This window comes from Cladophialophora yegresii (genome assembly GCF_000585515.1).
Source record: "Cladophialophora yegresii CBS 114405 chromosome Unknown aczIN-supercont1.3, whole genome shotgun sequence".
NCBI lineage: Eukaryota > Fungi > Ascomycota > Eurotiomycetes > Chaetothyriales > Herpotrichiellaceae > Cladophialophora > Cladophialophora yegresii.
This window is the reverse complement of record NW_006913047.1, coordinates 1426475-1451968: the sequence shown is the minus strand read 5'-3', so window position 1 is coordinate 1451968 and position 25494 is coordinate 1426475. Positions and strand designations below refer to the sequence as shown.

The 25494-nt window shown below is 53.5% G+C and overlaps 9 protein-coding genes across 9 annotated transcripts; 6 read left to right on the top strand and 3 right to left on the bottom strand.

Moving 5' to 3' along the window:
• Positions 1–581: 581 nt before the first annotated feature.
• Positions 582–1679, bottom strand: A1O7_04236 (uncharacterized protein; the record flags this gene model as incomplete). Its single annotated transcript, XM_007758249.1, has 1 exon — positions 582–1679. The coding sequence occupies one exon, from the start codon at positions 1677–1679 to the stop codon at positions 582–584; it is 1098 nt and encodes a 365-aa protein (XP_007756439.1).
• Positions 1680–2194: 515 nt separating this feature from the next.
• A1O7_04235 (uncharacterized protein) lies at positions 2195–4665 on the top strand (the record flags this gene model as incomplete). The annotated part of the gene is made up of 2 exons (XM_007758248.1): positions 2195–2213; positions 2288–4665. The coding sequence occupies 2 exons, from the start codon at positions 2195–2197 to the stop codon at positions 4663–4665; spliced, it is 2397 nt and encodes a 798-aa protein (XP_007756438.1).
• Positions 4666–5493: 828 nt separating this feature from the next.
• On the bottom strand, positions 5494–6471 carry A1O7_04234 (uncharacterized protein; the record flags this gene model as incomplete). Its single annotated transcript, XM_007758247.1, has 1 exon — positions 5494–6471. One exon carries the CDS (start codon positions 6469–6471, stop codon positions 5494–5496), a length of 978 nt encoding a protein of 325 aa, XP_007756437.1.
• A 1533-nt stretch (positions 6472–8004) lies between these two features.
• On the top strand, positions 8005–9320 carry A1O7_04233 (uncharacterized protein; the record flags this gene model as incomplete). Its single annotated transcript, XM_007758246.1, has 3 exons — positions 8005–8295; positions 8500–8513; positions 8567–9320. 3 exons carry the CDS (start codon positions 8005–8007, stop codon positions 9318–9320), a joined length of 1059 nt encoding a protein of 352 aa, XP_007756436.1.
• Positions 9321–10825: 1505 nt separating this feature from the next.
• A1O7_04232 (uncharacterized protein) lies at positions 10826–12860 on the top strand (the record flags this gene model as incomplete). Its single annotated transcript, XM_007758245.1, has 3 exons — positions 10826–12074; positions 12154–12630; positions 12736–12860. 3 exons carry the CDS (start codon positions 10826–10828, stop codon positions 12858–12860), a joined length of 1851 nt encoding a protein of 616 aa, XP_007756435.1.
• A 2008-nt stretch (positions 12861–14868) lies between these two features.
• On the top strand, positions 14869–15780 carry A1O7_04231 (uncharacterized protein; the record flags this gene model as incomplete). The annotated part of the gene is made up of 1 exon (XM_007758244.1): positions 14869–15780. The coding sequence occupies one exon, from the start codon at positions 14869–14871 to the stop codon at positions 15778–15780; it is 912 nt and encodes a 303-aa protein (XP_007756434.1).
• A 334-nt stretch (positions 15781–16114) lies between these two features.
• A1O7_04230 (uncharacterized protein) lies at positions 16115–20329 on the bottom strand (the record flags this gene model as incomplete). Its single annotated transcript, XM_007758243.1, has 1 exon — positions 16115–20329. The coding sequence occupies one exon, from the start codon at positions 20327–20329 to the stop codon at positions 16115–16117; it is 4215 nt and encodes a 1404-aa protein (XP_007756433.1).
• A 1203-nt stretch (positions 20330–21532) lies between these two features.
• On the top strand, positions 21533–22399 carry A1O7_04229 (uncharacterized protein; the record flags this gene model as incomplete). The annotated part of the gene is made up of 2 exons (XM_007758242.1): positions 21533–21811; positions 21863–22399. 2 exons carry the CDS (start codon positions 21533–21535, stop codon positions 22397–22399), a joined length of 816 nt encoding a protein of 271 aa, XP_007756432.1.
• A 637-nt stretch (positions 22400–23036) lies between these two features.
• Positions 23037–25436, top strand: A1O7_04228 (uncharacterized protein; the record flags this gene model as incomplete). The annotated part of the gene is made up of 2 exons (XM_007758241.1): positions 23037–24671; positions 24732–25436. 2 exons carry the CDS (start codon positions 23037–23039, stop codon positions 25434–25436), a joined length of 2340 nt encoding a protein of 779 aa, XP_007756431.1.
• Between the last annotated feature and the right edge of the window lie 58 nt (positions 25437–25494).

Genomic DNA, 25494 nt, shown 5'->3' with positions numbered 1-25494 from the left:
CTCACAAACGTCTTGAACACATCCATCTGCATCAATCGTGAAGGAGGGCAATGCTTAATCAATTAGTGTTAATGATATAGCAATGCCTCGCTTGCTGCCTGCATGCTCCACGCAGACTGATAGCTCTTGGCGACAGGGCATGATGGAGATCATGCAAGTCATGCTCGAGATCTAGGGCTGCTTGTTGCCTGTCAATGCAGCCTTGTCAGCATCGATCATCGACCGATGCAGCGCCAGGGCTGCGAAAAAGACGGTGACTGGTCTTCGTCAGTGCCTTGACCGTCCAAGGCAAAAGCCCCACCATCATTCCAGACATGACTTCATCGGGTTCGTCCACAAAGTAGGTTCAGTGGTCAGGCATCGAGGAGTGGGCGATTTCAGGCTTCGGCTGCCATGATGTTTATTCTGATTCAGTAAACTCGCAGCCACGCCAGAGTCTTAGCCAAAACAGGCCGGACCGCTGAAAGCGGAGACGGGAACGACTCGTCGGGTCTCCCACGTCGAAGTTTCCGGGATTGAATATAGATTTGGCGAGGTCGTGGAGAGGCATTGTGTGATCTCTTGGGTGATATGATCCCTCCTTATGCACCAACGTACCACATCTCAACACCTAGAACTTCGAACTTTCGGCCCTCTTCGCTCAAAGGCTCATTTCCGAATGTAGGGCACGATTCACTCACACCACTATTGAGTTCGTCATCCAGCCAAAGTCCGTAGTGCCCATCGCCACCACCGACGGAGAGATAGCTCGACTCACAATAGAGTAAAAAGTCATTGAGCCCACTGTAGGGAAATGCTTTGAATCGTATGCGGTCAGGTGTAGAAGCGCCGGAGCGGTCAGGCACAGGCTGCAGATGGGCGCTCCCAGGTTGCTGCAATGCAGCAGCCGAGCCTGAGGTGCGGCGGTCTCCACGAATTGTGGTAAAGCGCTGGAGATGTGTGGTGTCAGCACTTGGCGGAGGAGGCAGTCCAGCAAGTTCCAGTAAGTCTTCTGGAGCAGGTTCAGAGCCCCGCTTCGCATTGCCCGAAAGATGTCTCAAGGCAGGCAATATGCTTGCCCGCCAAAGGAAGCATTCGCCTGTGCCAAAGTAGTGTAGGGACGGTTTCGGAGCATCCGAAAGGTATGCGCCAAAGACAGATCCATGTGCCGACGAGGTTGAACCATCTCTAACTACCAGCACATAGCCCGAGCGCTGAGTGTAGGTAGACACTCTGGCACAATGTTCGTATAGAGTGGCTAAGGACGAGCCATGAGCCTCTAGTGAATATGCCAATTTCCAATGATCGATAAGCTGGAGTCTGGGCGGGATCAGGAGTCGAATCTCTTCAGCCAGCGAGCGAGTCAGAAGGAGCGACTCTGCAGCCTTCGAAGACAACGAGTGTATCAACTCAAGGGGCGTGAGGGGAGGAGGTTGGAAGGGGGACGCTGTCCTTCTGGGAGGCGTGTAGAGACCTGACGCCGAGGTGGGAATCATGGAGGGTGCGTCGAGAAGTTTGTTAACAGGAACTTCAGGGGGTTCGGTCATGCGACGATAGAGACTCGAAACGACGTGCTTCACAGGGTAAGCCAAGTACGCAGCTGAATTAGGATTGTAGGGATTGTCGGCCAAAGTTGTATGGCCATTCCGCCGCTGAGATGATTCTCGTCGGAGGGAACTGGCTTCCTCTTTTGAGGCCATAGGAGAGCGCCCTCCACAGAACGACAAACTCAACTCTAGGTGAGATTGACCAGAGGATGTGAGAGAATTTCCAGTTGCGCATGGAGAACAGGCTGCGATGGTTGGGAGAAGCCGCAGGCGGAACAATAACGGGCGCTACACAGAGCGTGTTTCAGCCTTGCCTCTTCAACCAGTGAGCACTCATCAGGCTGGCTCAGAGTCAGGCAAGCCCCATTTGCTGCCTGTTGCCGAAAGCTTGCCTGCAGTGGTTCGAGGGGCTCAGTTGCCTGGCATTGTTGCGTCATGGGAACAACTTCCACTTTCACCTCACCTCCAATTGTTTGTTTCTGCGCCTACCTTATGTAGCATGTTCAACACAACAACAGACTGCTGAGTCACTCTGATCACGCCCATTCTCGCTTTGAAAACCCCACATGTTCATACGAACTTCCTGGGCTTATTGTATCCGCCATCTCTCTGTGGACCACATTTAGTCTTCTGGGTTTGTCGCAGTCTGACTGCCATACCCCGCCAGAATGTTTATGATCAAGAACGGTAGGGCCTAAGTGCTGCATCCACCAAACATGCGGTCACCTACAGAAGAAGCTGACATCGATATCATTTCCTAGTTAGCAAATACCTCTTCGGAGACACCTCGAAAGAAGTCATCACAGAGATACCCCAAGGCCAGCTCTATCTCGTCCGACCCCTATCACCCAAGGGTTACTCCGAACTCATCTACAAAGACGCTGTCGCAACCATAAGGCGTACAGGACAGGAATTCCAGTATCAGCTCGTTGTGCAGCGTGCCTATGAGGAGGGTGAAGAGGAGCTTGCCGAAGACGACGAGGACGCAGGTGTCGAAGGGATCGATAAGGACGAGAAGACTTTCTTGCTTGATCAGAGTCTTCACTTCAGATCCGAAAAGCGATCTGGAGGTGAAACTGTGCTGGCTTGGCGCGACTTAAGCGGTGACGTTGGAGACCTCTATGAGTTCGTCTGCGACGCGTCGGTACAGGAAGAAAAGATACAGACATTCCTTCTAGCCGCTATCGATTGCCAGTTTGAACGGAAGTACAGGCGATCTGCTCAGAAGGCTACAGAATCAGAACTCCACGAATTTTACTTTGACTCGGACGACGCAATCCCCGCCGCGAGCTCAGTATCCGCGCCAATTGACCAGAAGCCTACTCAGAAAGAAACAACCGAAAGAATGGCCAAAGATGTCAGAACACCCAAGAAGTCGAACATCTCCAAGCCTAAAGAAACAAGGCCGACGGAAGCGCCGCCAGCCAAATCTGCACCAGCTTCTGGTGAAGTCCTGACCACCCAGGCTGGAGAGCTCCATCTTTTCGACTTCCCTTCAGGCACTTTCATTCTCCAAGATTCATCTGTTGTGGCTGTGGTGACCGACCTCGGAAAGTGGAGGTACTGGCTACAGATAACGAGCAGTGGTGGCAAGGAGTGGTTGGGCCAGGCTATCGTCCCTGATATCAATCCGGTCTTCAACTTCGATTACCTGTCGGCAATCTTTAACCACTACACCGATGATGGCTCCGCTTATTCTTGGTTGCTGCGCTTCAAAGACCAAGCTACCCTGGAGCAGTTCCAAGAGGGCGTCATGCAAGCGCTGTGGGAGCAACTGAATGAGATGAAATGGTCCAAGGTGAAAGATCAGGAAAGAGAATACGTGCTCGAAGCCTTCAATGACTTGACGATGGACGATGCGAAAGAAGCAGAACAGGCCGAGGAGGATGAGGAGGACGAGGAAGAGTCCGACTCGGAAGGTCGTCCCCAGAGTGAGCACTACGACGAAGACGAATCAGAGGATGACGTTGAGTTGGACAACAAGGATGGCAATGTCAATTCACAACTGGCGGTGGGCACTAAACACGATCGGTCCTTCGTCATCCGAGGTTCCAAGATCGGCGTCTTCAAGCACCTACCCAACAAACACCTCGAATTCACCACAAACATATCCAAAGTCGAGACACCGAAGGGACGTTTGTTTTCGCCCAGCAAGGTCATGCTGCATTCAGAAGACCAAAATATGGTGCTTCAAGACCCCAACAATCCCAATTCCTTATATCGCATGGATCTGGAATACGGCAAGATCGTCGACGAATGGAAAGTTCACGACGACATTCCTGTGACCAACTTTGCACCAGAAACAAAGTTCGCTCAACAGACTTCGGCTCAACCGTTCATTGGGCACAGCGCGAATGCGCTCTTCCGCATCGACCCCCGTGTATCGGGCAACAAGCTGGTGGAAGCACAGTTGAAGCAATACCTATCAAAGAATGACTTCTCTGCGGCCGCCACGACGGAGAAAGGCTACATTGCCTTGGCCTCCAACAAAGGCGACGTTCGTCTCTACGACCGTCTCGGCATAAACGCAAAGACTCAGATCCCAGCCCTTGGTGAATCCATCGTTGGCTTAGACGTCAGCGCAGATGGTCGCTGGATCCTCGGCACCTGCAAGACCTACCTCATATTGATCGACAATCTTCAAAAAGAAGGCAAGAACGAAGGCAAACTAGGGTTCGAGAAGGCCTTCGCCAAGGACTCGAAACCTCAGCCACGTCGCCTCGCCCTAAGTCCGAACCACGCTGCGCAATTCCAGCATGAAACCGGGCAGGGAATTTCCTTCACCCGTGCTCACTTTAACACCGGCCCCGACATCCAAGAAACTAGCATCATCACGTCCACGGGGCCTTTCCTCGTCACCTGGTCGCTCAAGAAAGTGCTCCAAGGCCAAAAGGATCCCTACCAGATCAAGCGATATGCGGCGGAGGTCAAGGCTGATAACTTCGAATTTGGCAGTGATAAAAATGTCATTCTGGCTCTGCCCAACGAAGTGGACATGGTGAGCCGGAAGAGTTTCAAGAAGCCAACAAGGGAAAGTATCATGGGTGCGCCGGCCAGGGTGTCTGGGGTGGGGATGACGCCTAGACGAGGTGGAAGGCAGAGCCATTTGAGGGATGAGATTGTGAATAGTCCTTACTAGGGATTCTGAAGCGTTTATCGGGAAAGATTGCGAGGCTGGTGAGAGGGACCGTGCTATTTTCAGCCCCTTGGATTTGAGCGTGGTCCGGGCTGGATATTATGTGCCATTCTTTTCTTTTGTTTCCCGCTACTGATCTTGGTGGCTCAAACCCAGTGTTGACGTAATGATACCCCTGCCTGGAGGCACCCATAGGTTCTCGAGACATTCTCAAATACACAGCGATACACGTGAAGAAGGGAACTGTTCTTCCACCTACGAGGATAGGGTAGGATATGGAGTTGTGACGGCGGGTTGGCGTAAGGGGCCATGCCAGTGCTTGCGCCGCCCACGAGTAACTGCCTGAGGGTCTGCTGATATGTAGGTGACCCTGCGCAGTACTCCGTAGACGCTGTCTTACTCCAATACTCCCTCTTGTCCTGTCCGTCTTTACGTCGTCCAGGATGATAAACTGTGCAGATAAGGCTCTGTGCGCCAAAACTTCTCCCACTCTTGTGACCTCGTTGGGAGAGCTGACGGACAATAGGGACCTCCACCACATGTCGTCCTTCCCAAGGCTGGTGTTGCACATTATGTGACATCGAGGACTTATCTTTGGCAGACTCCTGGATGCTCGATATTCTTTGACTTCGACGTAAGTCCTTGCCAGCAAAGAGTGCCGGAATCATTGATACATCTAAAGGGAGATGGGTCTTGAAGTACGGTTTAAGCTCCCCGATGTATCGAATGCGATTGTTCGAGCCTGCTTAGCATGATGACCCAATAGTTAAGGCTCGGTGGGAGGGCAGGTCCGAGAAATCAGAGTAGATGTATCGGTGCCAACTCGACCATTCAGCCCGTGTCACTTCGGTGTTCTCCGTCCGGGTGTTCGCTTCCCCGATTCATGACCTCTGCACATTTTTGTTGCAGCTCGTCGACGCCCTCGACGCCGTCCCATTTGCGTAGCAGGTCGAGGACGGACGTGTGTAATTGCTCGGCTTCATACCTCCGGTTGTCGTCAATCAAGCTTTGTAGTCGGTGTGGCGCGCCCAAGGCCCATCTCACAGACCCCTTCTGTCTCCTGTGCTCTCTGGACTGCGCGATTCGTCTGGTCGCCTCCGTCTCTCGCGGCCTCAGCCCTTTCATGACCTTCAACAACCCGTCCAGCTTATGCCCAACTTCCTTTACGCCGTCAAGTCCTGCGGATTGTTGGTCCCTCTGCTTCCCAAACGCCGCCACCGGTGTTCCTTGTCTTTCATTCTTGTGCATCCCCTTCTGCATCTCTGCAATCGTACCCACCGCCTTGATCAGCTTGCTGTAATTATTGTAGACCAAAGCTTTTCGCTCGCCATCGAGCGTCCTGATCTCGCTCACCAAGGCACTCTCCGTCTTCAGAATGTCGCGCAGGCTGGCGCTCTTCAGGAGTTCGGCAACAAAGGCATCCGCATTGAAGCTCGGATCGTCTAACTGTGCGGTCAAGGACGAAGCGGTTGACTCTGGCACAGCGATCGAGGAAGTGATTGTGGAGTCGGATCCCACCGACGTGACGCTCGCTGTACGACTTCCATCGCGCTGGTCGGGGCTTCCTGCTGCGGGAGCGGCCTTGGATTTGAGGTTGTAGTAGTCTCTTAATGCCGCTCGGTTCCGCATTTGTGCTGTTGCTGCCCCGGGACTCGCACTTTGCTGCAAGGCCGGAGAGGCAGGGTTGTTTGTCCTTGGAAGATCTAACGAGGGGCGGACAGACGACGAGGGTGTCCCGCTCACGCTGGGCAATGATGGTGAGGTGATCCGCTGGACTGGGTCGGGACGTGGGGACGTGATGGTGGCCATACTTCTAGACTCCGGCTACGTCGGGAGGAGGTTATGTAGGAGGCATGAGTGGCACGACTCGCTCCCCCTCTCCCGCCGTGATACAACTGAACAAACCTGCAGTAGCCGGTGAGAACGAGCAATGGAGCGGATGTCCGAGTAGATGAAGCACCCAGCGGTGTCGGAAGTGCCATGCCCGGCTAAGTTGCCACATTGAAATCAGGTGGTATCTCATCTCATCTCAGGCTCACCAGCTCGTCAATCAGCCTTCACCAGATCCTGTCTTCGATGTCCTATCCTCTCACGGCTTGTTCATTCAAGTCGTGTTACCTCCTCCGTTCTACCGGCGCCCACACGCACTCTGCCCCCGGCGGATAGTCTCGCGCGGAATTGAATCCTCCTACGTTTGTCATCACATTGCAAGGGTTCTTTGTCGTGCTGCTCGGTACCGAGTAAATATTGGCTCATACTTTTCGATCTTGAATTAGCCCAAGCAGCCGCTAGCATGTTTCTCCCAGGGACGATAAATCTCGGTTGTAGCTTCGCATCCAACCTTCCTGGAAGTGCTTACGGAGTACGGAGTATGGACACCCACGCTTGAGTCTGAACGGAAGGTGTCAACCCTGTACCATGTCCCTCGAGCCGCTACCTGGAGGTTAGTTGTTGGTTGCTGCTCTGTACGAGCATACCGGTCACCCGTTCGTGAACAGACCTGCAAACTCGTTCAAGGCTTGATTGATAACATGGGGCGCTGCGCCGGTGGGAGGCTAACGTCACCCCTTACGCCCAGAAGCGTCGGGTGTAATGATATAGTACCGTCGTCTGCAGATTTTCATCGACTGACCCGATTAGTACTGGCTGGGATCAAGGTACAGCATGCCTCCTCCAAGCTCCAGAAGGAAATGACTGTGAATCGGAGTCCATGAAGAAGCGGTCAACTTCGGACGGCACGCTCCGATCCCTTACTGTTCTCGACCGAGATGCAGAAATGGCCCGTTCTCACTGTCGTCCTTGCGCCCCAGTGCATCAATGCGGTAGGTGCTCGGAAGCTCGATCAGACCACTATAAAGGCAGGGTTTGCTCACCCTTGAAAGAACATGGAGATCCAAGGTTCTGCTTCTTTTAGACGGCGGACATGAGTAACTCAATTCCAGCAGGATGTTTGCGGCACCGACGTTCTTAGCTCTTCTGGTGGCATGTTTCGCAACCTAAACCATCCAGCAAAATTCCTCGTTCCTGTTCCACGCAGCGACCATCATAGCCTTCAACGACAGCACGTCCAGAATCTCCGTGCTGCGCAAATCATCTCTCCTGGTACGAAACGAACGTGTGACCGGATTGTCCGAAAACAGTCTGCGCTCTAGCCTGCTCAACACAACAGAATATATTGGTACTACCAGCAGTATCATCAGTCCAGGATTCCAACACACATCGCCATCTTTGGCACGCAGCATTCAAGACCCTCGCTTCAAATGCCACTCTTGCTGAGTATGTACAAAGGTACAGCGAGGTGAGTGTCGCTCGATCTCGATAGTCCCTGTTGTCACGTCACAGATGCCTGCAAACTATCAAGCTGTGCATTTTGGTCCCGCAGCACAGGTCTTTGAGCCCAGTGACATTTACCTGGGCCAGGTAGCCGGCTCCTTGGAATTGCCCCATGCCGGTACCACAACAGTTCTTGGCCACGCCCACGGCGACTTCTCGGATGAAGCCTTGGATGCTGCCTTGAATGCCACAATGGACAGCGGCATCCGCACCTTTTTCGCTTCGGCTATCCATGACCTGAGCTTCGTCAATGGCTACTCCATCGAGGACCAAGAGCCAAAATACTCTCGCTTGTCAACGGTTCGAGCTTGGAAAACAACGATGTTGTTTCGTTGGGACTCGCCTAGGATAGGTTCGTTCAGGCGCCTGCGGAGGAGGTTCGCTCCTTTTTGGAAATAATTCGGTTCGTCCAAACAATCTCCGTGCCTTCGAGACGTGCAGTACTGATCGAGCTGTTTCTCAAAGGTCTCAGAATCTATCGGTTGTGACTGCCCATTTTGTCAGCAGGCCATTGGGCAGTGAGTGCCACTTTCCTTCTAGCATACCATTGCATTTACTGACGAAGATACAGAGTCGACAATTCACCCCAGCTGCTAGACCGCTATGGGGTCCTGAATACCTCTATACCAGCCGTCTTATCCCACGCAAGCTTCATCAGCGCCGTCGATATGCAGCTTCTCCGCGAAACGAAGCAGTACATTTCGACCACGCCGGAGTCTGAATTTCATTACAGTCTTTTGCATGCCCACGAAAGGCATACCCAGGATCAAACAAGTCCTGGTGTAGACAGGCATTTCACCTTTTCATGCAATATGGTTGGTCAAGCACACCTATGGCTCCAGACACTCCGCGCGGACAGCTTCAACTCGACACTCGAGGATGACCTGAAAATCCCGTACACCAATCCGATGTCTGTAGGGCAGGCGTTTCTCTTGATTAGACGAAACGGCGCGCTTGCTCTGCGGCGGCCTGACCTAGGCATCATAGCGGAAGGCGCGAAGGCGGACCTCGTGGTCTTCGACGGGTCATCTCCCAATCTGCTTGGCTGGGATGACCCTTTCATCGCAGTCACCTTGCACTCAAACGTCGTCGACATTTCGGACGTTTTTGTCAATGGAAAATTTGTAAAACGGGACGGTAAGCTCACATACTCAGGTTATGCTGCCGTAAGGCAAGACTTCTTGCGAAGTGCAAGGAAGATCCAGAGTCCCTGGGAAGAGATGGAATTCGTATCACAGAGGACCAACCCACTGGAATTCGGCATTACTCCATACTCGCAACCGAGGCAACACTATGTCCAGGCTGGACCGGGAACAGGCTACTGAAAGGATCCTGACGGCGGCTTGATGCATGTTCCAGATAGGAGAGTGCATCTGTACATCTATCGCGGCCGGTTACTTCGAGCAACTCGATAACCTATAGGGCTCCCCTCCTCCACTCATGCTTCCCAATCGACCGTATCGCGGGTCGGAAGGCTTCCAACCGTCTCCTTACAGTTTATTGTTTTGCGTGTCGACGTCCGGTCTTGTTGGATAGCCTGGAACCTTCTAACGGCTAACATTTTGCTGATCGCCTCTATCCCGGCTGTCACGTCTCCGGAGGATGTCCACTTCCCGGCCATTTGGAGTCGCTTTCGCAGCGCGGAAGGCATGAACTCCATCCGATATTACACCTTCTAATACCCTTGGCTGTGTACTATGAAGCTACGGTACTCCCGGTCACATCCCTGCCACGCCCGAGATACAACGTGCCGATGAATAGGGCAACAGGTCCAAGCCAGTTCCACTTGAGTTGAGAAGCATAACTCGGTGTCTGGCTTGGTCCAACAACAAGAATCATATCCGTGCTTCTTGCTCTCACTTCATGCCCTGGAGGATGCCCCGAGCAGATGCGCTGTATGTAGCCGCTAGGCGAAGAGCTGTTCCCATCGTTCGGGGCAGGCACCTCCAGCCGTGCGACCAATATGTTTTTCTCAGGATGAGAGACACTATGCGACGTGTAAACAGGGTGGGCGACTGAGTGATGTCGAGGATCAGATATTCCGACAGCTTGTGCCTTACATACCCACATCTGATAATGATTGACCAAAACGACGACGAAAGAACAGAAAGACAACGATACCATTGTGCCAAAGCCCCGCGGTTACTCAGCGCGGATACACGCCAAATCCTCACATGTCTTTCGGCCAGACGACGGAAACACTCAGACACACCATGAAACATGCATTTCACAGCCAGCAACCCACTGTGTCGGAAGGAAGTCTCGAGATAAGTCACAGTAGTTAAGCGACGTATATTATACCACATTCCGTTAGACTCACGAGATCAGCTGCTCCGACTCCTTTTGCTATGGTCGGAGTTATCACTCTCGTCGTGAGCTTGTTTCCCCAGGTCCACCACTACATTTTCTGGTCTCCGTTCTCCGCACCAGAGTTCGGGTTCGGCACCCAAAGCATCTCGGCATCCACTCGGTAGTCCTTCTCTCAGCTTATGAGAGAAGTTACACCTGCGACCATGAATGGAGGCTGTGAATCGACTGATGGTAGGTGGCTCCGCAGAATGTACTTCCCCCCACATTTCCCCATCTTTCCACTTTGGATATTGGTGACGACTGCCGAACCGTCAAACCCCCGGGGCATCTCACATGCGGACAGGGTGCCAGTAGGGTGGTATGTAAGTAGAGCCGGCCCTCTACCCGGTCTGTCGCCCGCAGCAGTCAGTGTCCGCTAAGTTCCCTCACCATTGACTATTACACTGCTCCAGGAATCGGTGCCCAGAGAAAGGACTTGATCTAGCACCGACAAAGCATCGCCTTCCCAACGCTGCTCGTCATGAAACCAGGGTATAACATGGACAGCCTCCCAGGCAGCTTGCCCCCCGACTTGATCCCGAGAGATGTTAACGTTGAATCGGTCCAAGAGCTCGCCCAACGGACCCTAGAAACTGGAAGTCTGGACTCGAATGCCCTGCAGACAACGGCGCTTTGGAGGGACCACCTGGCACTGACCGGTCAAGTACGAACATTCTACAGCAATGAAAAGATAGTCGAGATATGGAACAATCGAGCAAAGTCATCCCATCTTTCCGACTTCAAGACCAAGGCTGCCCGTGTCATGAGACCCGTGCCCAACAGCTCGTGGATCGACGTCACGTTTGAGTTCACGACCAAGCCGGAGGGCGGACTTGTGGGTAATTGCACCGGCGCCGTCTCCTTCGTCCCCGACAAGGACGGGAAATGGGTGATCTGGATGCTTGTGACTATCTTGGAGAATTTTGCAGATCACGGGCATCCCGACGTCCCTCGCCTGGGGAAGAACGCTATTGCCAACGGCGAGACCAATGAGCAGGTCAACGGTCATGCTAACGGTCAGGCCAATGACGAGGCCAATGGCGTCCAGGCCCACGAGAAGGACTCTGACATTGACCATGACTTTGATGTCGTGGTGATCGGAGCAGGTCAGTGTGGCCTGTCTGTGGCTGGCAGGCTTGACGCTCTAGGGTTGAGGTACGTGCTCCTGGAGAAACGCCCGTCCCTGGGGAAGAACTGGATCGGAAGATATGAGACGGTGAGACAGCACACTGTTCGAGAATATAACAACCTTCCATTCGCGCGCACATGGAAGCCGGACGATCCAATACTGCTGCCTGGGAAGATCGTGGCAGAGGGGTTCGAAAACTACGTGAAAAAGTACGGCATCAACTTGTGGACAAATGCAGAGACCACGAGTGCGACTTGGGCACCAGAAAGCCGAGCCTGGACGCTAAATGTCTCGCTTAACGGGCAAGAGCAGCGCAAGCTTCGCTGTCGGCATCTCATCATCTCGGTTGGCGCGGGTTTTGGTGTGGACAATGATCCCAAGATTCCCGGAACAGACGAGTACCAGGGCATCCTGATGCACTCGGGAGCCTACAAACATAGCCGCGACTGGGTAACCAAGGACGGCATTGTCATCGGCTCCGGCACCATGGCCCACGATATCGCCGAAGACATGTACAGGGCGGGCCTCCGCTCCGTTCACATGATCCAGCGCAGCAAAACGTGCGTCTACCCGATCGAGTGGGTAATCAAGGGCCAATCCGGTATGAAGTGAGATCGTCGTCCAGATGGTCGTTCCTAATCGCGCGTCTGTTCTGGTCACGCTAACCACTCTGTGAAAAGGTGTCTTCAACAACGACATTCCAACAGCAGTCGCGGACGCCATGAGCGCGGGCGTCCCCAACAAAATCTCCCGCGACATCGTCAAGGTCCAGTACGACACCGCCACCGCGGCTGAGTCTTACCGTTTCGACGCCCTTGAGCGCGCCGGCTTTCGCGTTGACCGCACCACTCCCCTGATGGACAACATTCTCATGCGCTACGGCGGCTATTACGTCGACATTGGCGCCTCCGCCCACATCGTCCGCGGCGAGATTAAAGTCAAATCCGGCGTTCCCATCACCAATTTCACACCCCACGGCCTGAAATTTCAAGATGGAAGCGAGCTGCGAGCGGACGTCGTGGTCATCGCCACCGGACAGGACCACGACTACCGCAACCAGGTCGGCGAAATCGTCGGACGAGATTACGCCTCGCGGTTGGGTGAGTTCTGGGGGTTGGACGAGGAAGGCGAGGTGCGCAATATCATGAAACCCGCCGGTAAGTCCCGAGTCCTTGCAAATTTGGTTCCCTTCACCCCTGCTCGCAAGTCACTCTCGTGCGGACAACATTGAATCTGGCGATGCTGACCAACTGTGCGTGTAGCTCCTGGGTTGTGGATGTTTGGAGGGACAGCCCCCCAGGCTCGTTGGTGGTCTCGGTTCGTTGCTCTGGCAATTCAATCTGACATCCTAGGGAAGCCGATTGAATGTGTAAAGCAGGTTGGGTGATAGTGGATATGTACATAGTATATACTTATGTAGTACAGTACTTGCATACTGTGCACTCAGTGCTTTAGACAAAGACTGCTACAAGGGTCTTCTACATATATAGCCTAGATCTGTATACTGGGGATCGCAGTGCTCTGATGCTGAATTAATACTGTTCTAATACTGATTTAGTACTACTAGTATTCTAATACTCTAAGTACTAGTATTCTAGTGCTGTCCCGATACTGTCCCAATGCTATCCTAATGCTGAATTAAGGCTCCCCTAATGCTGAATTAATCTTGTTCTGATGCTGTTCTGATGCTGTGACTGATCCTGATACTCTTGCTGATCCTGTTCTAATGTTATACTAAGTACTATATAGCCCTCCTTGAGGAGAGCTGGCCTAGGCTAGGACCGAGCTAAGATCGAGCTGGGAATGGGCTGGGACCGAGCCAGGACCGGGCTGAGTCCGCACTGAGACTGGGCTAAGACTAAGCCAGCACCGAGCTTGGTCCTTAGCTTATCTATAACTACAGCTCGATCTAAGTGTTTTTTAGTAGGCTAGGCCGAGCTAGCATAAGCTGGCCTAGGCTAGGAGTGGGCTGGGACCGAGCTGAGACCGAGCTGAGACCGGGCCAGCTCTTATATAGGGATAAAATAAAAAAGGTCGAGGGTTTAAATCCCCTTTTTCTCGATTTTTTATTTTTTATTTCTTAGTTTTACTTATTATTAAACTTAACTTTTTTCACCGATCTTTTTATTTATATTTAATATACTTTTTATTCTTTATAAAATATATAGTATAAATATTAGGAATTAAGTCAATTTAATAAGCTTGTTCCTAGCTCGGGCTAGCTCGGTCCCAGCGTGAGCTAGCTCGATCCGACTCGGTACAGCCTAGTCTATGTAGCTCGGTACCAGCCCACTCTAAGCTCAGGCTGGCTCAGGCTAGCCCACTCAGGAAACACTTAAACCGGGCCTGGCTCGGTACCAGCCCACCCTGAGCCCGATCTAGCTCGCTAAAGGGGGGCACTATAGTAGCTGATCCTGTTCTTATGCTGTCTCCTACAGTATAGCCCGCCCAAGGGGGGTTTAAACCAGTCTGAGATCGATCTGGAAGCGATCTGGAAGCGATCTGAGATTGGTCTGGGACCGCGCTGAGACCTTAAGGTGGAATAGTTACTACTAAAACCTCTTTTAGGGTCTGAGGCCGGTCCCAGATCGATCTCAGATCGCTTCCAGATCAGTCCCAGATCGATCTCAGACTAGTCTAAACCCCCCTTAGGCGGGCTACTGTATACTGTACTAGTAGGTTCATGTAGAAGATCGGAATCAAGCGGGTCTAGATGGAGGTTGAGAGTGGATTTACCTGGATTGAATCTGGGGTAAATCCAATTTCAATTCACCTCAGCCGGGTCTCAATCCACCTCAGCCTGGTCTCAGTCCGCCTCAGCCTGGTCTTAATCCACCTTAGCCCGCTTCCAATCCACCTTAACCCACTTCTAGTCCACCTTAGCCTTAGGCTCAGCCTAGGATACAGTAGCCCGGGTCAACTCACGGTGAATCTGGTTTGAGCTCCGGTCCAACAGGGATCGAGCTGGTATAGCGTCGAGATCGAGTTAGTATCGAGCTGAGATCAATCTGATGTCGAACTCGGATTGGGCTGGTGTTGAGCTGGGATAGAGCTAGCGTCGAGTTAGTATTAGGCTATTACCAGGCTCTAAATGCTTAACGTAGTATAAATTTCACTAAATTAGGTTAGCGCTATATAATAATATACTGTACTCAGTACTACTTCCTAGATAGGTACTTGAAATACTAATACTATAATTACAGCATTTAAGTTTTAAAACTCACTTCACAGTCACTCGCTGATCAACTTGAATTCACCACACACTCACGCACCTTCGCACTCAGACTCGATCTCGCCCAGTCTCAGATCTACTTACTCTCATCCACACTCTACCCGTTGTGGGTGCCTTGTACCAGTACATCCAGTTCTTCCTAAGTTCCTGAGTCCTTATTGGGATGCCACCAACCCTCCACCCGCTGCACGCCCAAGTCTCCTCAGCCCTACACTCGCGCCACCACATCCCCGTCGACCCGCGATGGCTAAACGACTTCCTCACCTCGCGGGGCCCCAACCCGCCTCCCGTCGCGGCCCTCATCTCAACAGCCCACTTCCGCATTCTGGCAAGCGACATCACGACGTCAATCTCCACAGCCACCACCGCTGCCGCGCCGACATTCCCCGAGGACGCAAGCGACGTGACGGTCCACGAACGTCGGCTTGAAGGACATGTCATCGTGCAGGTGCTGGACGTGCACGACGTGGGAGCCAGCAAGTTCAGCCAGATCGAGGCGATCGAGCGCGTCGAGCGCGGCGAGGAGATCCGTGGCCGTGAAGTCATTAGGAGTGTGCGTGTCGAGTCGGGTCATGATGGTGACGATGAGGGCGCCGCTACTAGTACTACTAGTACCAACAACGCCGTCGCAACCACCACTGGTGCCACTTCGACAAGCAGCACGTCGACGAAACTGACGTCGGGACCCCACAAGCTGGTCGTCCAAGATGCAAAGGGGACGCGCATGTTCGCATTGGAAGTCGAAAAGGTGCCCAAACTCGGGGTGAGCGTGAGCGCGGGGGCCAGGGTTCCGACCGGTACTTCTGGTAGTGGTGCTGTCATCGGCGCGGACGATCCGGGAATGTTCATCGGGTGTAAGCTTCTTTTACGGCCTGGGACGGTGGTCCGGCGTGGCATAATCATGTTGACGCCAGGAAACTGTGTGGTGATGGGAGGGAAGGTCGAGGCTTGGGATAAACAATGGAGGGAGGGACGAAAGGGAAGGTTGGTCGCGTTGATGGCGGAGGGGGGTTCAAGTTCGAATTCGAGTTCGAATGCAAACCCGAATGTGAATGGCACAGATGTGGGTGGATGAGAAAACCAGGAAGACGCCCTCCCAAGGCAGGCGACCAAAGAAGAGGCATTTGAACGATGTACTACATACATATGTACTCCCTACTTTTAGCACCTAATGTTGTTGAGACTGGACGGGGACAGACCACGCATAACGCGGTGGTACCCGTAATTAGTATCTGGCACTACATCCTCCTCGATGCGATCATGTCTGTTATGATAGTATGTACAGACAGCATTCATGGTGTGACGGAGGCTCAGACGGTGAGCTCTACATATCACACGCTGTCTGCGGTCCCGTCGTCATCTGACCCATCAATCCTCGTTGCATACAGTAAAGTACTTTTATTGTATCCTCACGAAACCTCCAACGCAAGCTCAACTCTCCAAGGCGCCAGCATCTTCGCCTTGACGATATCTTCTGTCTGACCCGTTCCTTCGTACGCTCGAGCCAGATCTTCAGCCGTTAGATCTCCACCGGGAGGAATCTGTCTTTCGGCGTTCAGAACTGCCGTCTCCGCCGCATAGATAGCCTCATGGCTCCCGACAGCCTGCGCCAGTTCGAGCCAGCCCTGCGGTTGCCCCGGTGCGAGCATGATCCCATTAAGAGCATCCGCAGCCATGGCCACCTGATCGATCTCATCCGCACCTGCTTGTCGTGGTCGACATCCAACGAGGCCTGCGAGGACTTTGCTGACTCGGATCTTGTCGAGCACACTGACCTCTTCGTCTCGTCTCAGGCCCTTGAGATCGTCTTCCACGGCTTCTAGCACATCTTCGTCGTTATCCATTAGACCAACGACTGCCAGCAGAGCAGCGGCCTGGACATGTTTCGGGTGGTCCTCAATCACACTGAAGAGGTGCGTTCGCGCCGCGTCCTTTTCTGCCTCTCCCCCTTTGGCCCATAACACCTGGGCGAGCATGCATACGACATCCGGTTCTCTGTTGGACTCGTGCATGGCTACTTCGAACATCTTGACAGAGCTTTCGATCTGCTTGAGGTGACTGTGTGCCAGGCCAGCCGTGATATGTGCTGAAAGCCGCCATTTGCGCCGGATATAAGCATACGCTGGGCCAAGGTCATCCGCTTCGCCCGAGAGATCGATGGCTGTCTCTGCGTTTGACACCGCTTCGGCGTATTTCCCGCATGCCAGCTGCGCGCGAGCAAGATCTGCTTTGGCTTGTGCGAATCTGACGAGATATTCACTCGACTTGGTCTTCTTGTACTCGGCTTCGGCGGCATCGCAGACTTCTTGCAGGGCATCGGCACTTGTGTCATGATCGCCGACTCGCTCAGCAAACAATGCCATGAGATGAGTCGCAATCATATCTGCAGGCTCCTGGGCGTGGAATTGGCGCAGGGCGAAGAGTGGCCTCAACAGGGCACCCACTTCCTGCGACGTCGATGGATGGCTCGAGACATGCTCGAACGCCGAGAGCGCATAGTGGCGTTTCGCCAGCAAGATAGACGAGTCCGCGATCTCAAAGGCATGCGTGAATAGTCCTCTTGCTTCCCCAAGGCTTCCGAACAGTGTCGCCAACAGTCCCTGACCGATCCATGCGTCCGCGTACTCGGGATCTTCAGACTGTGCTCGCGTGAACGCCTCGTTGGCGAGTTGATGGTCGTTGTTGACCAGATACAGCACACCCAAGTTCGTCCAGGTGCGTGCGCTATGGTCATTCAAATGAAGACTACGCACGAACGAATGCTGCGAGACCTTCGGGGAGAGCGTCATGGTGACCACTCCCAGTGCGTTCCAGAACTCCGAGTTGCCTGCTTCGAGCTCAATGGCTCGTTTGAAGCATTTCATGGCCGCTTTGAGGAAGCGACGTGGTTTATTGCCTCCGCTACTCAGAGACGCACCCCCAGAGATGTAGGCTTGGTGTTCAGCCCAGCCCAGGTTATACCATGCGACTGCTTGGGCGTGCTGGTCAGCTGCCGAGGCGTGAATGGCCCGCCTGTGTGCTAGTATGGCGGCGAGGAGATATTGGTCGGCTTTGTCTGAAGCACTTTCCGCCTCAACAGACGCGATCGAGTCCACCTCAACCTTGTCGCTCTCGGAGAGATTGCTGACCTCGCAGTATGGCGGTGTCAGTAACAGTTCCAGAACTGCACTCATATTGGCAGTTCTGGCGTACAACTTGACGTGGCCGAGTACGGAGCATGCATCGCCGACAGACTTCCACAGGTTGAACACGTCTGTTCGTTGTTTCGAAATCTGCACAGCCACTTCAATCGCGTTCGCCGCAAGGTTCGCAGCCTCTCCAAACATGCCCAACGCAACTTTCGCCCCGGCGCTTTCTGAAATCGTCTGTAAGAGTGCAATCAGCACGCCAAACTCGCCCGGTTTGAGGTTAAGCACATCATTGTATGCAGTGATAGCCTCATCGAAGGCGCCCATCTCCCTCTGGACGTTTGCGAGCATGTACTTCGCAAACCAGGTCTCCTCGGCCGGCAAGCCATGCTGGATACTCTCGGCTCTGGCGAACGCCCGCGTAGCAGCAATATGCCTACCTGCATTGTGATAGCTCTCGCCCAACCCCACCCAGGAGTAATAGTCGTCCGGGGATATTCTCAACGCATGTTGAAAGGAAACAATGGCTTGTGAGTAATGCTGCTTGTTCGTCTGGACGACACCGAGTGCGGCGTATGGCCAGCTATGTGGCTTTTTCTTACTCCCAGGGGCCGGACGTGCCTTTCCCGAGTTTACAACGCGCTGCGCCACGAGTTCAACCAAATCCCATTCGCAGCTCTCCGCGAAGGCCCGTGCCAATCGATGTGCGGCCTCGAGTTCAGAGGTGGAGAGTTCAAATGCCTTCTGCAGGGCGACCCGTGCGCGAGCTTTGGATTTGCCGTAATCCTGGAAGTAGACGCCCAGCAGGGTGTATGCAGGAGCATAGCTAGGGTTCGCTTTGATAGAGGCAATGAGGTATTGGTACGCTCCCGACTTGTCCTTTCGAGCCGACGCGGATGGGTGGACTTGCCAGTGGCTGTAGGCAATTCGATAGAGCGTGACTGATTTCATAGGAAAGTCCTGGTTTTGCGGCTTTTCGGCTTCAAGAACCGACAAAATGGCTTTCAGTTCGTCAAGGCCCTGTTCAAGTTGGCCGTTGTGGGCTCGACACCAGGCCAGTTCGAGCTTGATCCTGATATTAGCAGGATCGCGCTCTGCCGCTTGGTCGAAGAACTTGACAGCTTCTGCATAATCTTCATCTTCTTCGTAGATCAGGCCTACGCCCAGTAAAGCCGGGGTTAGCTTGGGTTTGCGGTCAAGGATGGCTAGGAAAAGGTCCTTGGCTTCAGGGTGATAGCGAGGCGACTGGAAGGTGATGAGAGCGTTGGCGAGAATGAGGTTGACGCCGTCGAGGCTGTTCTCGAGGTTGATGGCGTAACGTTGTTGAGCATCCAAGTGAAGCTTCTGAGCTTTCCGGGCCGCGTCAACAGTACCTTGCCATTCCTTCAGATGCAGGTACACGTGTGCCATGATCCGTTGACCGAGGAGCGAGTCTGGACAGTCTTCGAGGCCCTCGGTCATCAGGATGAGTTGATCAGCTTCACTCAGTCTTTGTGGCGTGTCTTCCCCTTCCTTCTCTTCATATTCCGGGTGTGGAAATGGGGAGGCGTTGCTGTCGAGGAAACCTCGAAGTACTTTACTCAGGCCATCATCAGGGAAATAGCTGATGTACTCGCGAAAGATGTTGACGTCCCATTCTTGTAGGTCTTCAGCATCTACCCATCCCAACGCGATCTTCCAAGCCAATGGGAAGAGATGTTTGATGATGACCATGCCATTAGCCATGTTCAATATCTTGTCGCGCTGGCTGGCTTTGGCATCCTGCGGCAAGACGAGCAGATTGTCGTAGGTGCGCTGCAACAGCTTCTGCTCGAGGTCATGGCGAGCATCGTCATCACGGGTCCAGTCAATGAGGGCGGCATATTTCTCTTCGATCTGGAACTTGCTGATGGCTTCGCACTTGACTTGGCGGGTGACTTGGTCGATCTTCGCGCCGAGGCGTGTTCTTCGCTCCCCAATTTGTGTGTTTATCCACTCCCTCTCTTCCGCCTCTGCCGACTCCAGGATGCGCAGATATGTCAGACTCGGTTGTAGAACCCGTCCTTCCAGGATTGGGTAAAGGCTTGACGTTGGGAGAATGAGCTCCAGCGCGCGTCGGTATTGTGCCCGGCTTCCGTGCTTCTTCGCGAACAATTCGTACTTGTCGATGACATTTTGGCATTGTGCCTTGTCTTCCGCATGCGCATAGATTTCTGCCAGCTTGAAGGCTGCGTCGTGGTACTGATCCAGCTTGGCGCTTCCTTGCTTCTCGTACAAGGTCACTAGGCCCTTGTAGGCCTGAACGTCTTCTGGCCTGACAGCGGCGCCTCTGAGGAGAGCCTTCTCTGCACCCTCCAAGTCCCCGAGCTTTTCTCGTGCGAAGCCAAGGAAGAGACATGCGGTATGATTTTGGTCATCTTGTTTCAGCAAGTCTTCTGCTTGCTCCACGGCTTTCGCGAACTGGCCACCATCAAGAGACGATTTGACCGCCTTCAGAGCGGCCTTCGTAGAGGCCATTTCCCCCCAGAATCAGAACCCAGTTCGGATACAAGAGGAGTGGTAGAAAAGAAGGACTTAGGCAGGCAAGGCTTGTGAGTCCAAAATCCAAGTTGGACGACATCATTACGCGCTTGTTGCCTCACCTTTGGCCGCACGGTTCCGCCATTGCCTTTTCTCTACCAGGAGCCATCCTTATCACGTGAATAATGTATCGTTTTACAGGGCATTTACAAAGACGTGTAAAGGAGCGACGAAGCAGATTTCCGTGGATGACGTTCACACAAAATGAGGTTCAGATGCATATGCTCCAGCAGAGTGCATGTGGCTTCTGTGCGGTGCAGCAAATGTACAACTGGGTGCATGCCATGCTTACACGAGTGACACTCTCTTACTCTATATTTGCGGCTCGTTCATATTCTCACTTGACAATGGTCCCTTGTTAAAGCTCACCGGATCGAGAGATGGTGGAAGTACTATACAATGCTCCGACACTGATCCGAGTACTAGCACCTGATAGAGCAACAAGAGGCCGACCGAGTCGAGTCTAGCCCCAAGCGGTGACTTTTCACACTGAGAGCAGGACTCTACCCACACATTCCACGCGCGCGAGAACGGCAGTATGAGAGACAAAGTGGGACTGGGGGACCCTCCCGCTGTCTCATCAAGGACCAAAGGGTAATGGGCCACCTCAATCTACACAAAGATATTCTGCCCAAAACGCCCCGCCAGTTGACATGGCGCCTCCATGGGCATAAGGTATGCCGCAAAAGAAAGAATCATCCCTAGAAAGTTCCCAGCGCCAGGCTGATGGCCAATTCTTTTACTGGAAATGGCGAGTGCAAAGAGGGTCGGGGAAGAGAAGAACAACGACCGACCTGGACAAGAGCATTCCGGTGCCATTCTTCTTTTGCTTCACTAATATCCAAACAGTGATTGAGGACAGTATTTGAGTACAAAGTTTGACTTTCCTCGTTTGTCGACACGGTCCGATGGCCTAGTCGGAAACATTCTGTACTGGTCGACTCACAGCTCGGTACCGCCAACTAGAGGCCGGAGAGTTTTCAGATGTGTCCGAGCGAGCTCGGGAACTGTTCAAGCGCAATGCAACAGAGAGTATGTTGACAAAATATAAGACCCGGGACCAGGTAACATCCTTCCAGCTTCCTGGCTTGTGGCGCTCGTCCCTCACTTGACGATATGGATCCCTCTGCGTACGAAAAGATGGCTGCTTTGGCAGACTTATTGATGGGCCCCTTCGCTGACGCCGTCCTTCACACGGCCAAGTTCCCTCCTGCAGGTGACTCGCAACTGGTCGTGCTTGATCAGGCATGTGGATCGGGCGTTGTCTCGTCTCATATCATGTCCCACTTGTCCCCGGACGACAGGTCTCGATTGGATCTCACATGCGCGGATATATCTGAGCCGGCAATTGCCCAGATGGAGAAACGGATCGAGAATTCTGGCTGGAGCAATGCTCGTGCAGTAACAAATGATGCCATGGTTTGCGGCTCGCAACTTTGCGCTCAAGCGTGACGACTGACGAGATAATAGGAGACTCCCTTTCCGGCCAACCATTTTACACACATCTTCTTCAACTTCGGCCCACAGATGCTACCGACTCCCCTCGCTGGACTAAAAGAGTGCCATCGAATCCTCCGACAGAGCGGGATCCTGGGCATAAGTTCATGGCAGAAAGTGCCTTGGCCCGCCGACTACCGCGAAGGCATTGCCAGGGACTCCTCTCTGCCGTCGTTTCCCACGGAAGAACAGCTTCGTTACGCATTCTCTGACACGCCACAGAGGTGGGACACCGTCGATGAAGGCAGAGCACATCTCGAAGAATGCGGTTTTACAGCCATTGAGGCCGCGGCTGTGGAAAATACGACATCGATGAGCGTCGAGGAGGTCGAAGCGATGCTGCCGTTTTCGTTTGATATGATGGTGCAGAAGTTCTGGACCAAGGAGGAAGTCGACAAGTTCAGACAACCAGCGGCGCGAGCGATAGTGGATTTTTTGAAGGAGAAGTACGGGAAGGGGCCAGTAGTGTGGAAGTGGGTTGCTCTGGTCGCAACTGGGAGGAAGGGCTAGAAGATTGACAACGGCAGCTCTACGTTGTAACGTCTACGTACGGAGTACATACAGGTGAATGTTCAGAGCGTTCACGGCAGATCGGACTGTTGTCTCTTCAGATCAGGCCGAGTTCATTGTTCGCCAACGTAGCTAGCTCTGAATTGTAGACTCTGTCGCGCTGCATTCTTATATTATTCACGCTTCCGTCGGTCAGGCAAGCCTAGATCCATTATCACTCCCGAAACAAATACCTAGGTACTTACAGACGTTGGTCGACCCGATGCTTAGGGCCCCCACAGCCCCCAACTGGTCCGTACGGGTGATCTCCGGGCGAGAGCACGGGCAACATCACTCTTCGTTCACAGCACCAAAAGGAGACGAGACGACTGGGATTTACCTCGTTAGGCAGGTGATGCATCATCATCGGCGCATGGAGCACGCGGGACAGAGACGGTAGACTTCCTTCGACACTACACAGTAACAACTACTCTCACTCAACACTACTGCACTAACTCTCGGTGTCGTTCGTCCTGAATGTCGACGTACCATCCTGCTCGCATCACCATCCTCCTATACAAAGCAACGAAACCAGAGCAGGCGTAGTGCATATTCCTGCCGCATGGTTCCGCAAGCAGGTTGAATAGCTGACCTTGGAATGGCGACCGCAGGGCTCACGATCGATGGCGTTAGATTTCGCGACTCCGAGGGGCGGGAGGTGACATTTCGAGGCATCAATGTTGCTGGCGACTGCAAACTCCCTAGACACCCGCCGCAACCTTCACACGAGACCCAGGGGTTTTACGACGCTGAAAATGTCTCCTTTGTTGGACGACCTTTCACCGAGGAAGAGGCGCATATACATTTCGGCAGAATAAAGAGATGGGGCTACAATGTGGTTCGGTATATCTTCACGTGGGAGGCACTGGAACACGCTGGGCCAGGGAATTATGACGAGGACTTCATCGACCATACCATTAAGATCCTGCGGATAGCAAAGTCATATGGACTCTACATCTTCATGGACCCTCACCAGGATGTCTGGTCGAGATTTACAGGCGGTTCCGGCGCACCTCTATGGACTCTTTACGCTTGTGGGCTGAACCCGGAGGCATTTAATGCGACGCAAGCTGCTGTTGTTCACAATACTTGGCCCGATCCTGCACAGTTTCCCAAGATGCTGTGGCCGACGAACTATACTCGTCTGGCAACTGAGACTACTTTCACATTATTTTATGCTGGCCGGGACTTTGCACCGAATGCGATCATTGACGGCAAGAACATCCAGGACTATCTGACCGACCACTTTATTGCGGCCTGTGCTCGTCTGGCACAGCGAATACACGACGCGGGTGGCCTGGAGGACGAATGCATCATTGGCTGGGAAACAATGAATGAACCACATCGAGGACTCATCGGCTGGGAGGATCTGACTGCCCTGCCAGACGAGTTGAAGATGAGGAAAGGCACAATGCCGTCTCCCTGGCAGTCGATACTGACGGGCTCAGGACGTGCTGTAGAAGTGGACGTTTACGACTTCAACACATTCGGGCCATACAAGAGCGGTAGAGAGCTGGTTGACCCTGAAGGCGTGTCCGCATGGCTGTCGCCCGACTTCGACGACACAAGGTACGGATGGAATCGAGATGCCGGCTGGAAGCTTGGTGAATGCCTGTGGGCGCAGAACGGTGTCTGGGATCCAAAGCAAGAGCAGCTCCTGCAGCCGAACTATTTCGCCTCGATACCCAAGTCCGGCGAGAAGCTGGACTACATTAAATATACGAACCTATATTACATGCAACATTTCAGGAAGTACAGGGACGCCATCCGTTCCATCCACAAGAACTGCATGATTCTGGTACAGTCTGCCGTCCTGGAAATACCACCCAGCATAAAAGGCACTCCAGACGACGAGGATCGACTGATATTTGCAAGCCACTACTACGACGGCATCACGCTCCTCCAGAAACACTGGAACAAGTACTACAATGTGGACGTCTTTGGCATTCTCCGACACAAGTACTCGAGCCCTGTCTTCGCCGTCCGTCTAGGCGAGGCAGCGATCCGCAGGTGCCTGCGCGATCAACTCAGCGCTATCAGGGAAGAAGGCATGGGGTATCTGGGCGACCATCCGACGCTGTTTACGGAGATTGGTATTCCGTTCGACATGGACGACAAGTACGCCTACAAAACCGGTGATTACTCGAGCCAGATCTCGGCTCTGGACGCCAATCACTTTGCTCTGGAAGGTTCTGGGGCTCAGGGCTACACCCTATGGACCTACGTCGTCCAGGTAAGTATCGCCGGCCTCACTGCTTGCTCTGTATCTCCACTCACTAACACTCGATCTCAGAACGACCACGAATGGGGCGATCAATGGAACGGCGAAGACCTCTCCATCGTCTCCGTCGATGACCCTCTCCTGCCCAGCGCCTCTGACATCTCGGCCCTGCCCTCCGCCAACCCCTCCACCACATCCCTAGGCCAACGATCCGCCGGAACGGGCACCACCATCGCCGACTCTACCACCATCGACCCCTCAAACCTCAAGGATGCGTTGAAGACGCCGACCATCCAACAACAACCCGGTCGACCGGTCTCCACATCCCAACCCTTCACCACCCAGCCAAATACTACCATTAACACAAACGCAAACACAACGGGCTACCGCGCCGCCGAAGCCTGGGTGCGTCCTTCCCCCATCGCCACCGTCGGCTCCGTGCAAAGCTACGGCTTCGACCTCAAGAGCGTGACCTTCACCTTCAGCCTCACGTCCGACACTCCGACCAAGGAAACCGTCGCCACCGAAATCTTTCTCCCGGAGTTCCACTTCCCGCCGGGCAAGACGACCGTCGAGGTCTCGGGCGGGCGATGGAGGATCGATAGCGTCGACGTCGACGGCCAGGGCATGCAGTTGATGAAATGGTGGCATGGGGCCGGGGACCAGAGCATGACCGTCAAAGGGATGAAGAGGAAGGCTGGCGCGCTGATGGAGGAAGAGGACGAAGTCGACGGCGGTTATCTCGAGACGATGAGGGAGAATTGTAGCGTAATGTGAGGAACGGGACGCCGGGATAATGGGTTTTCCGGTTTGGTCGGCTGGCGCTGGTTGGCTG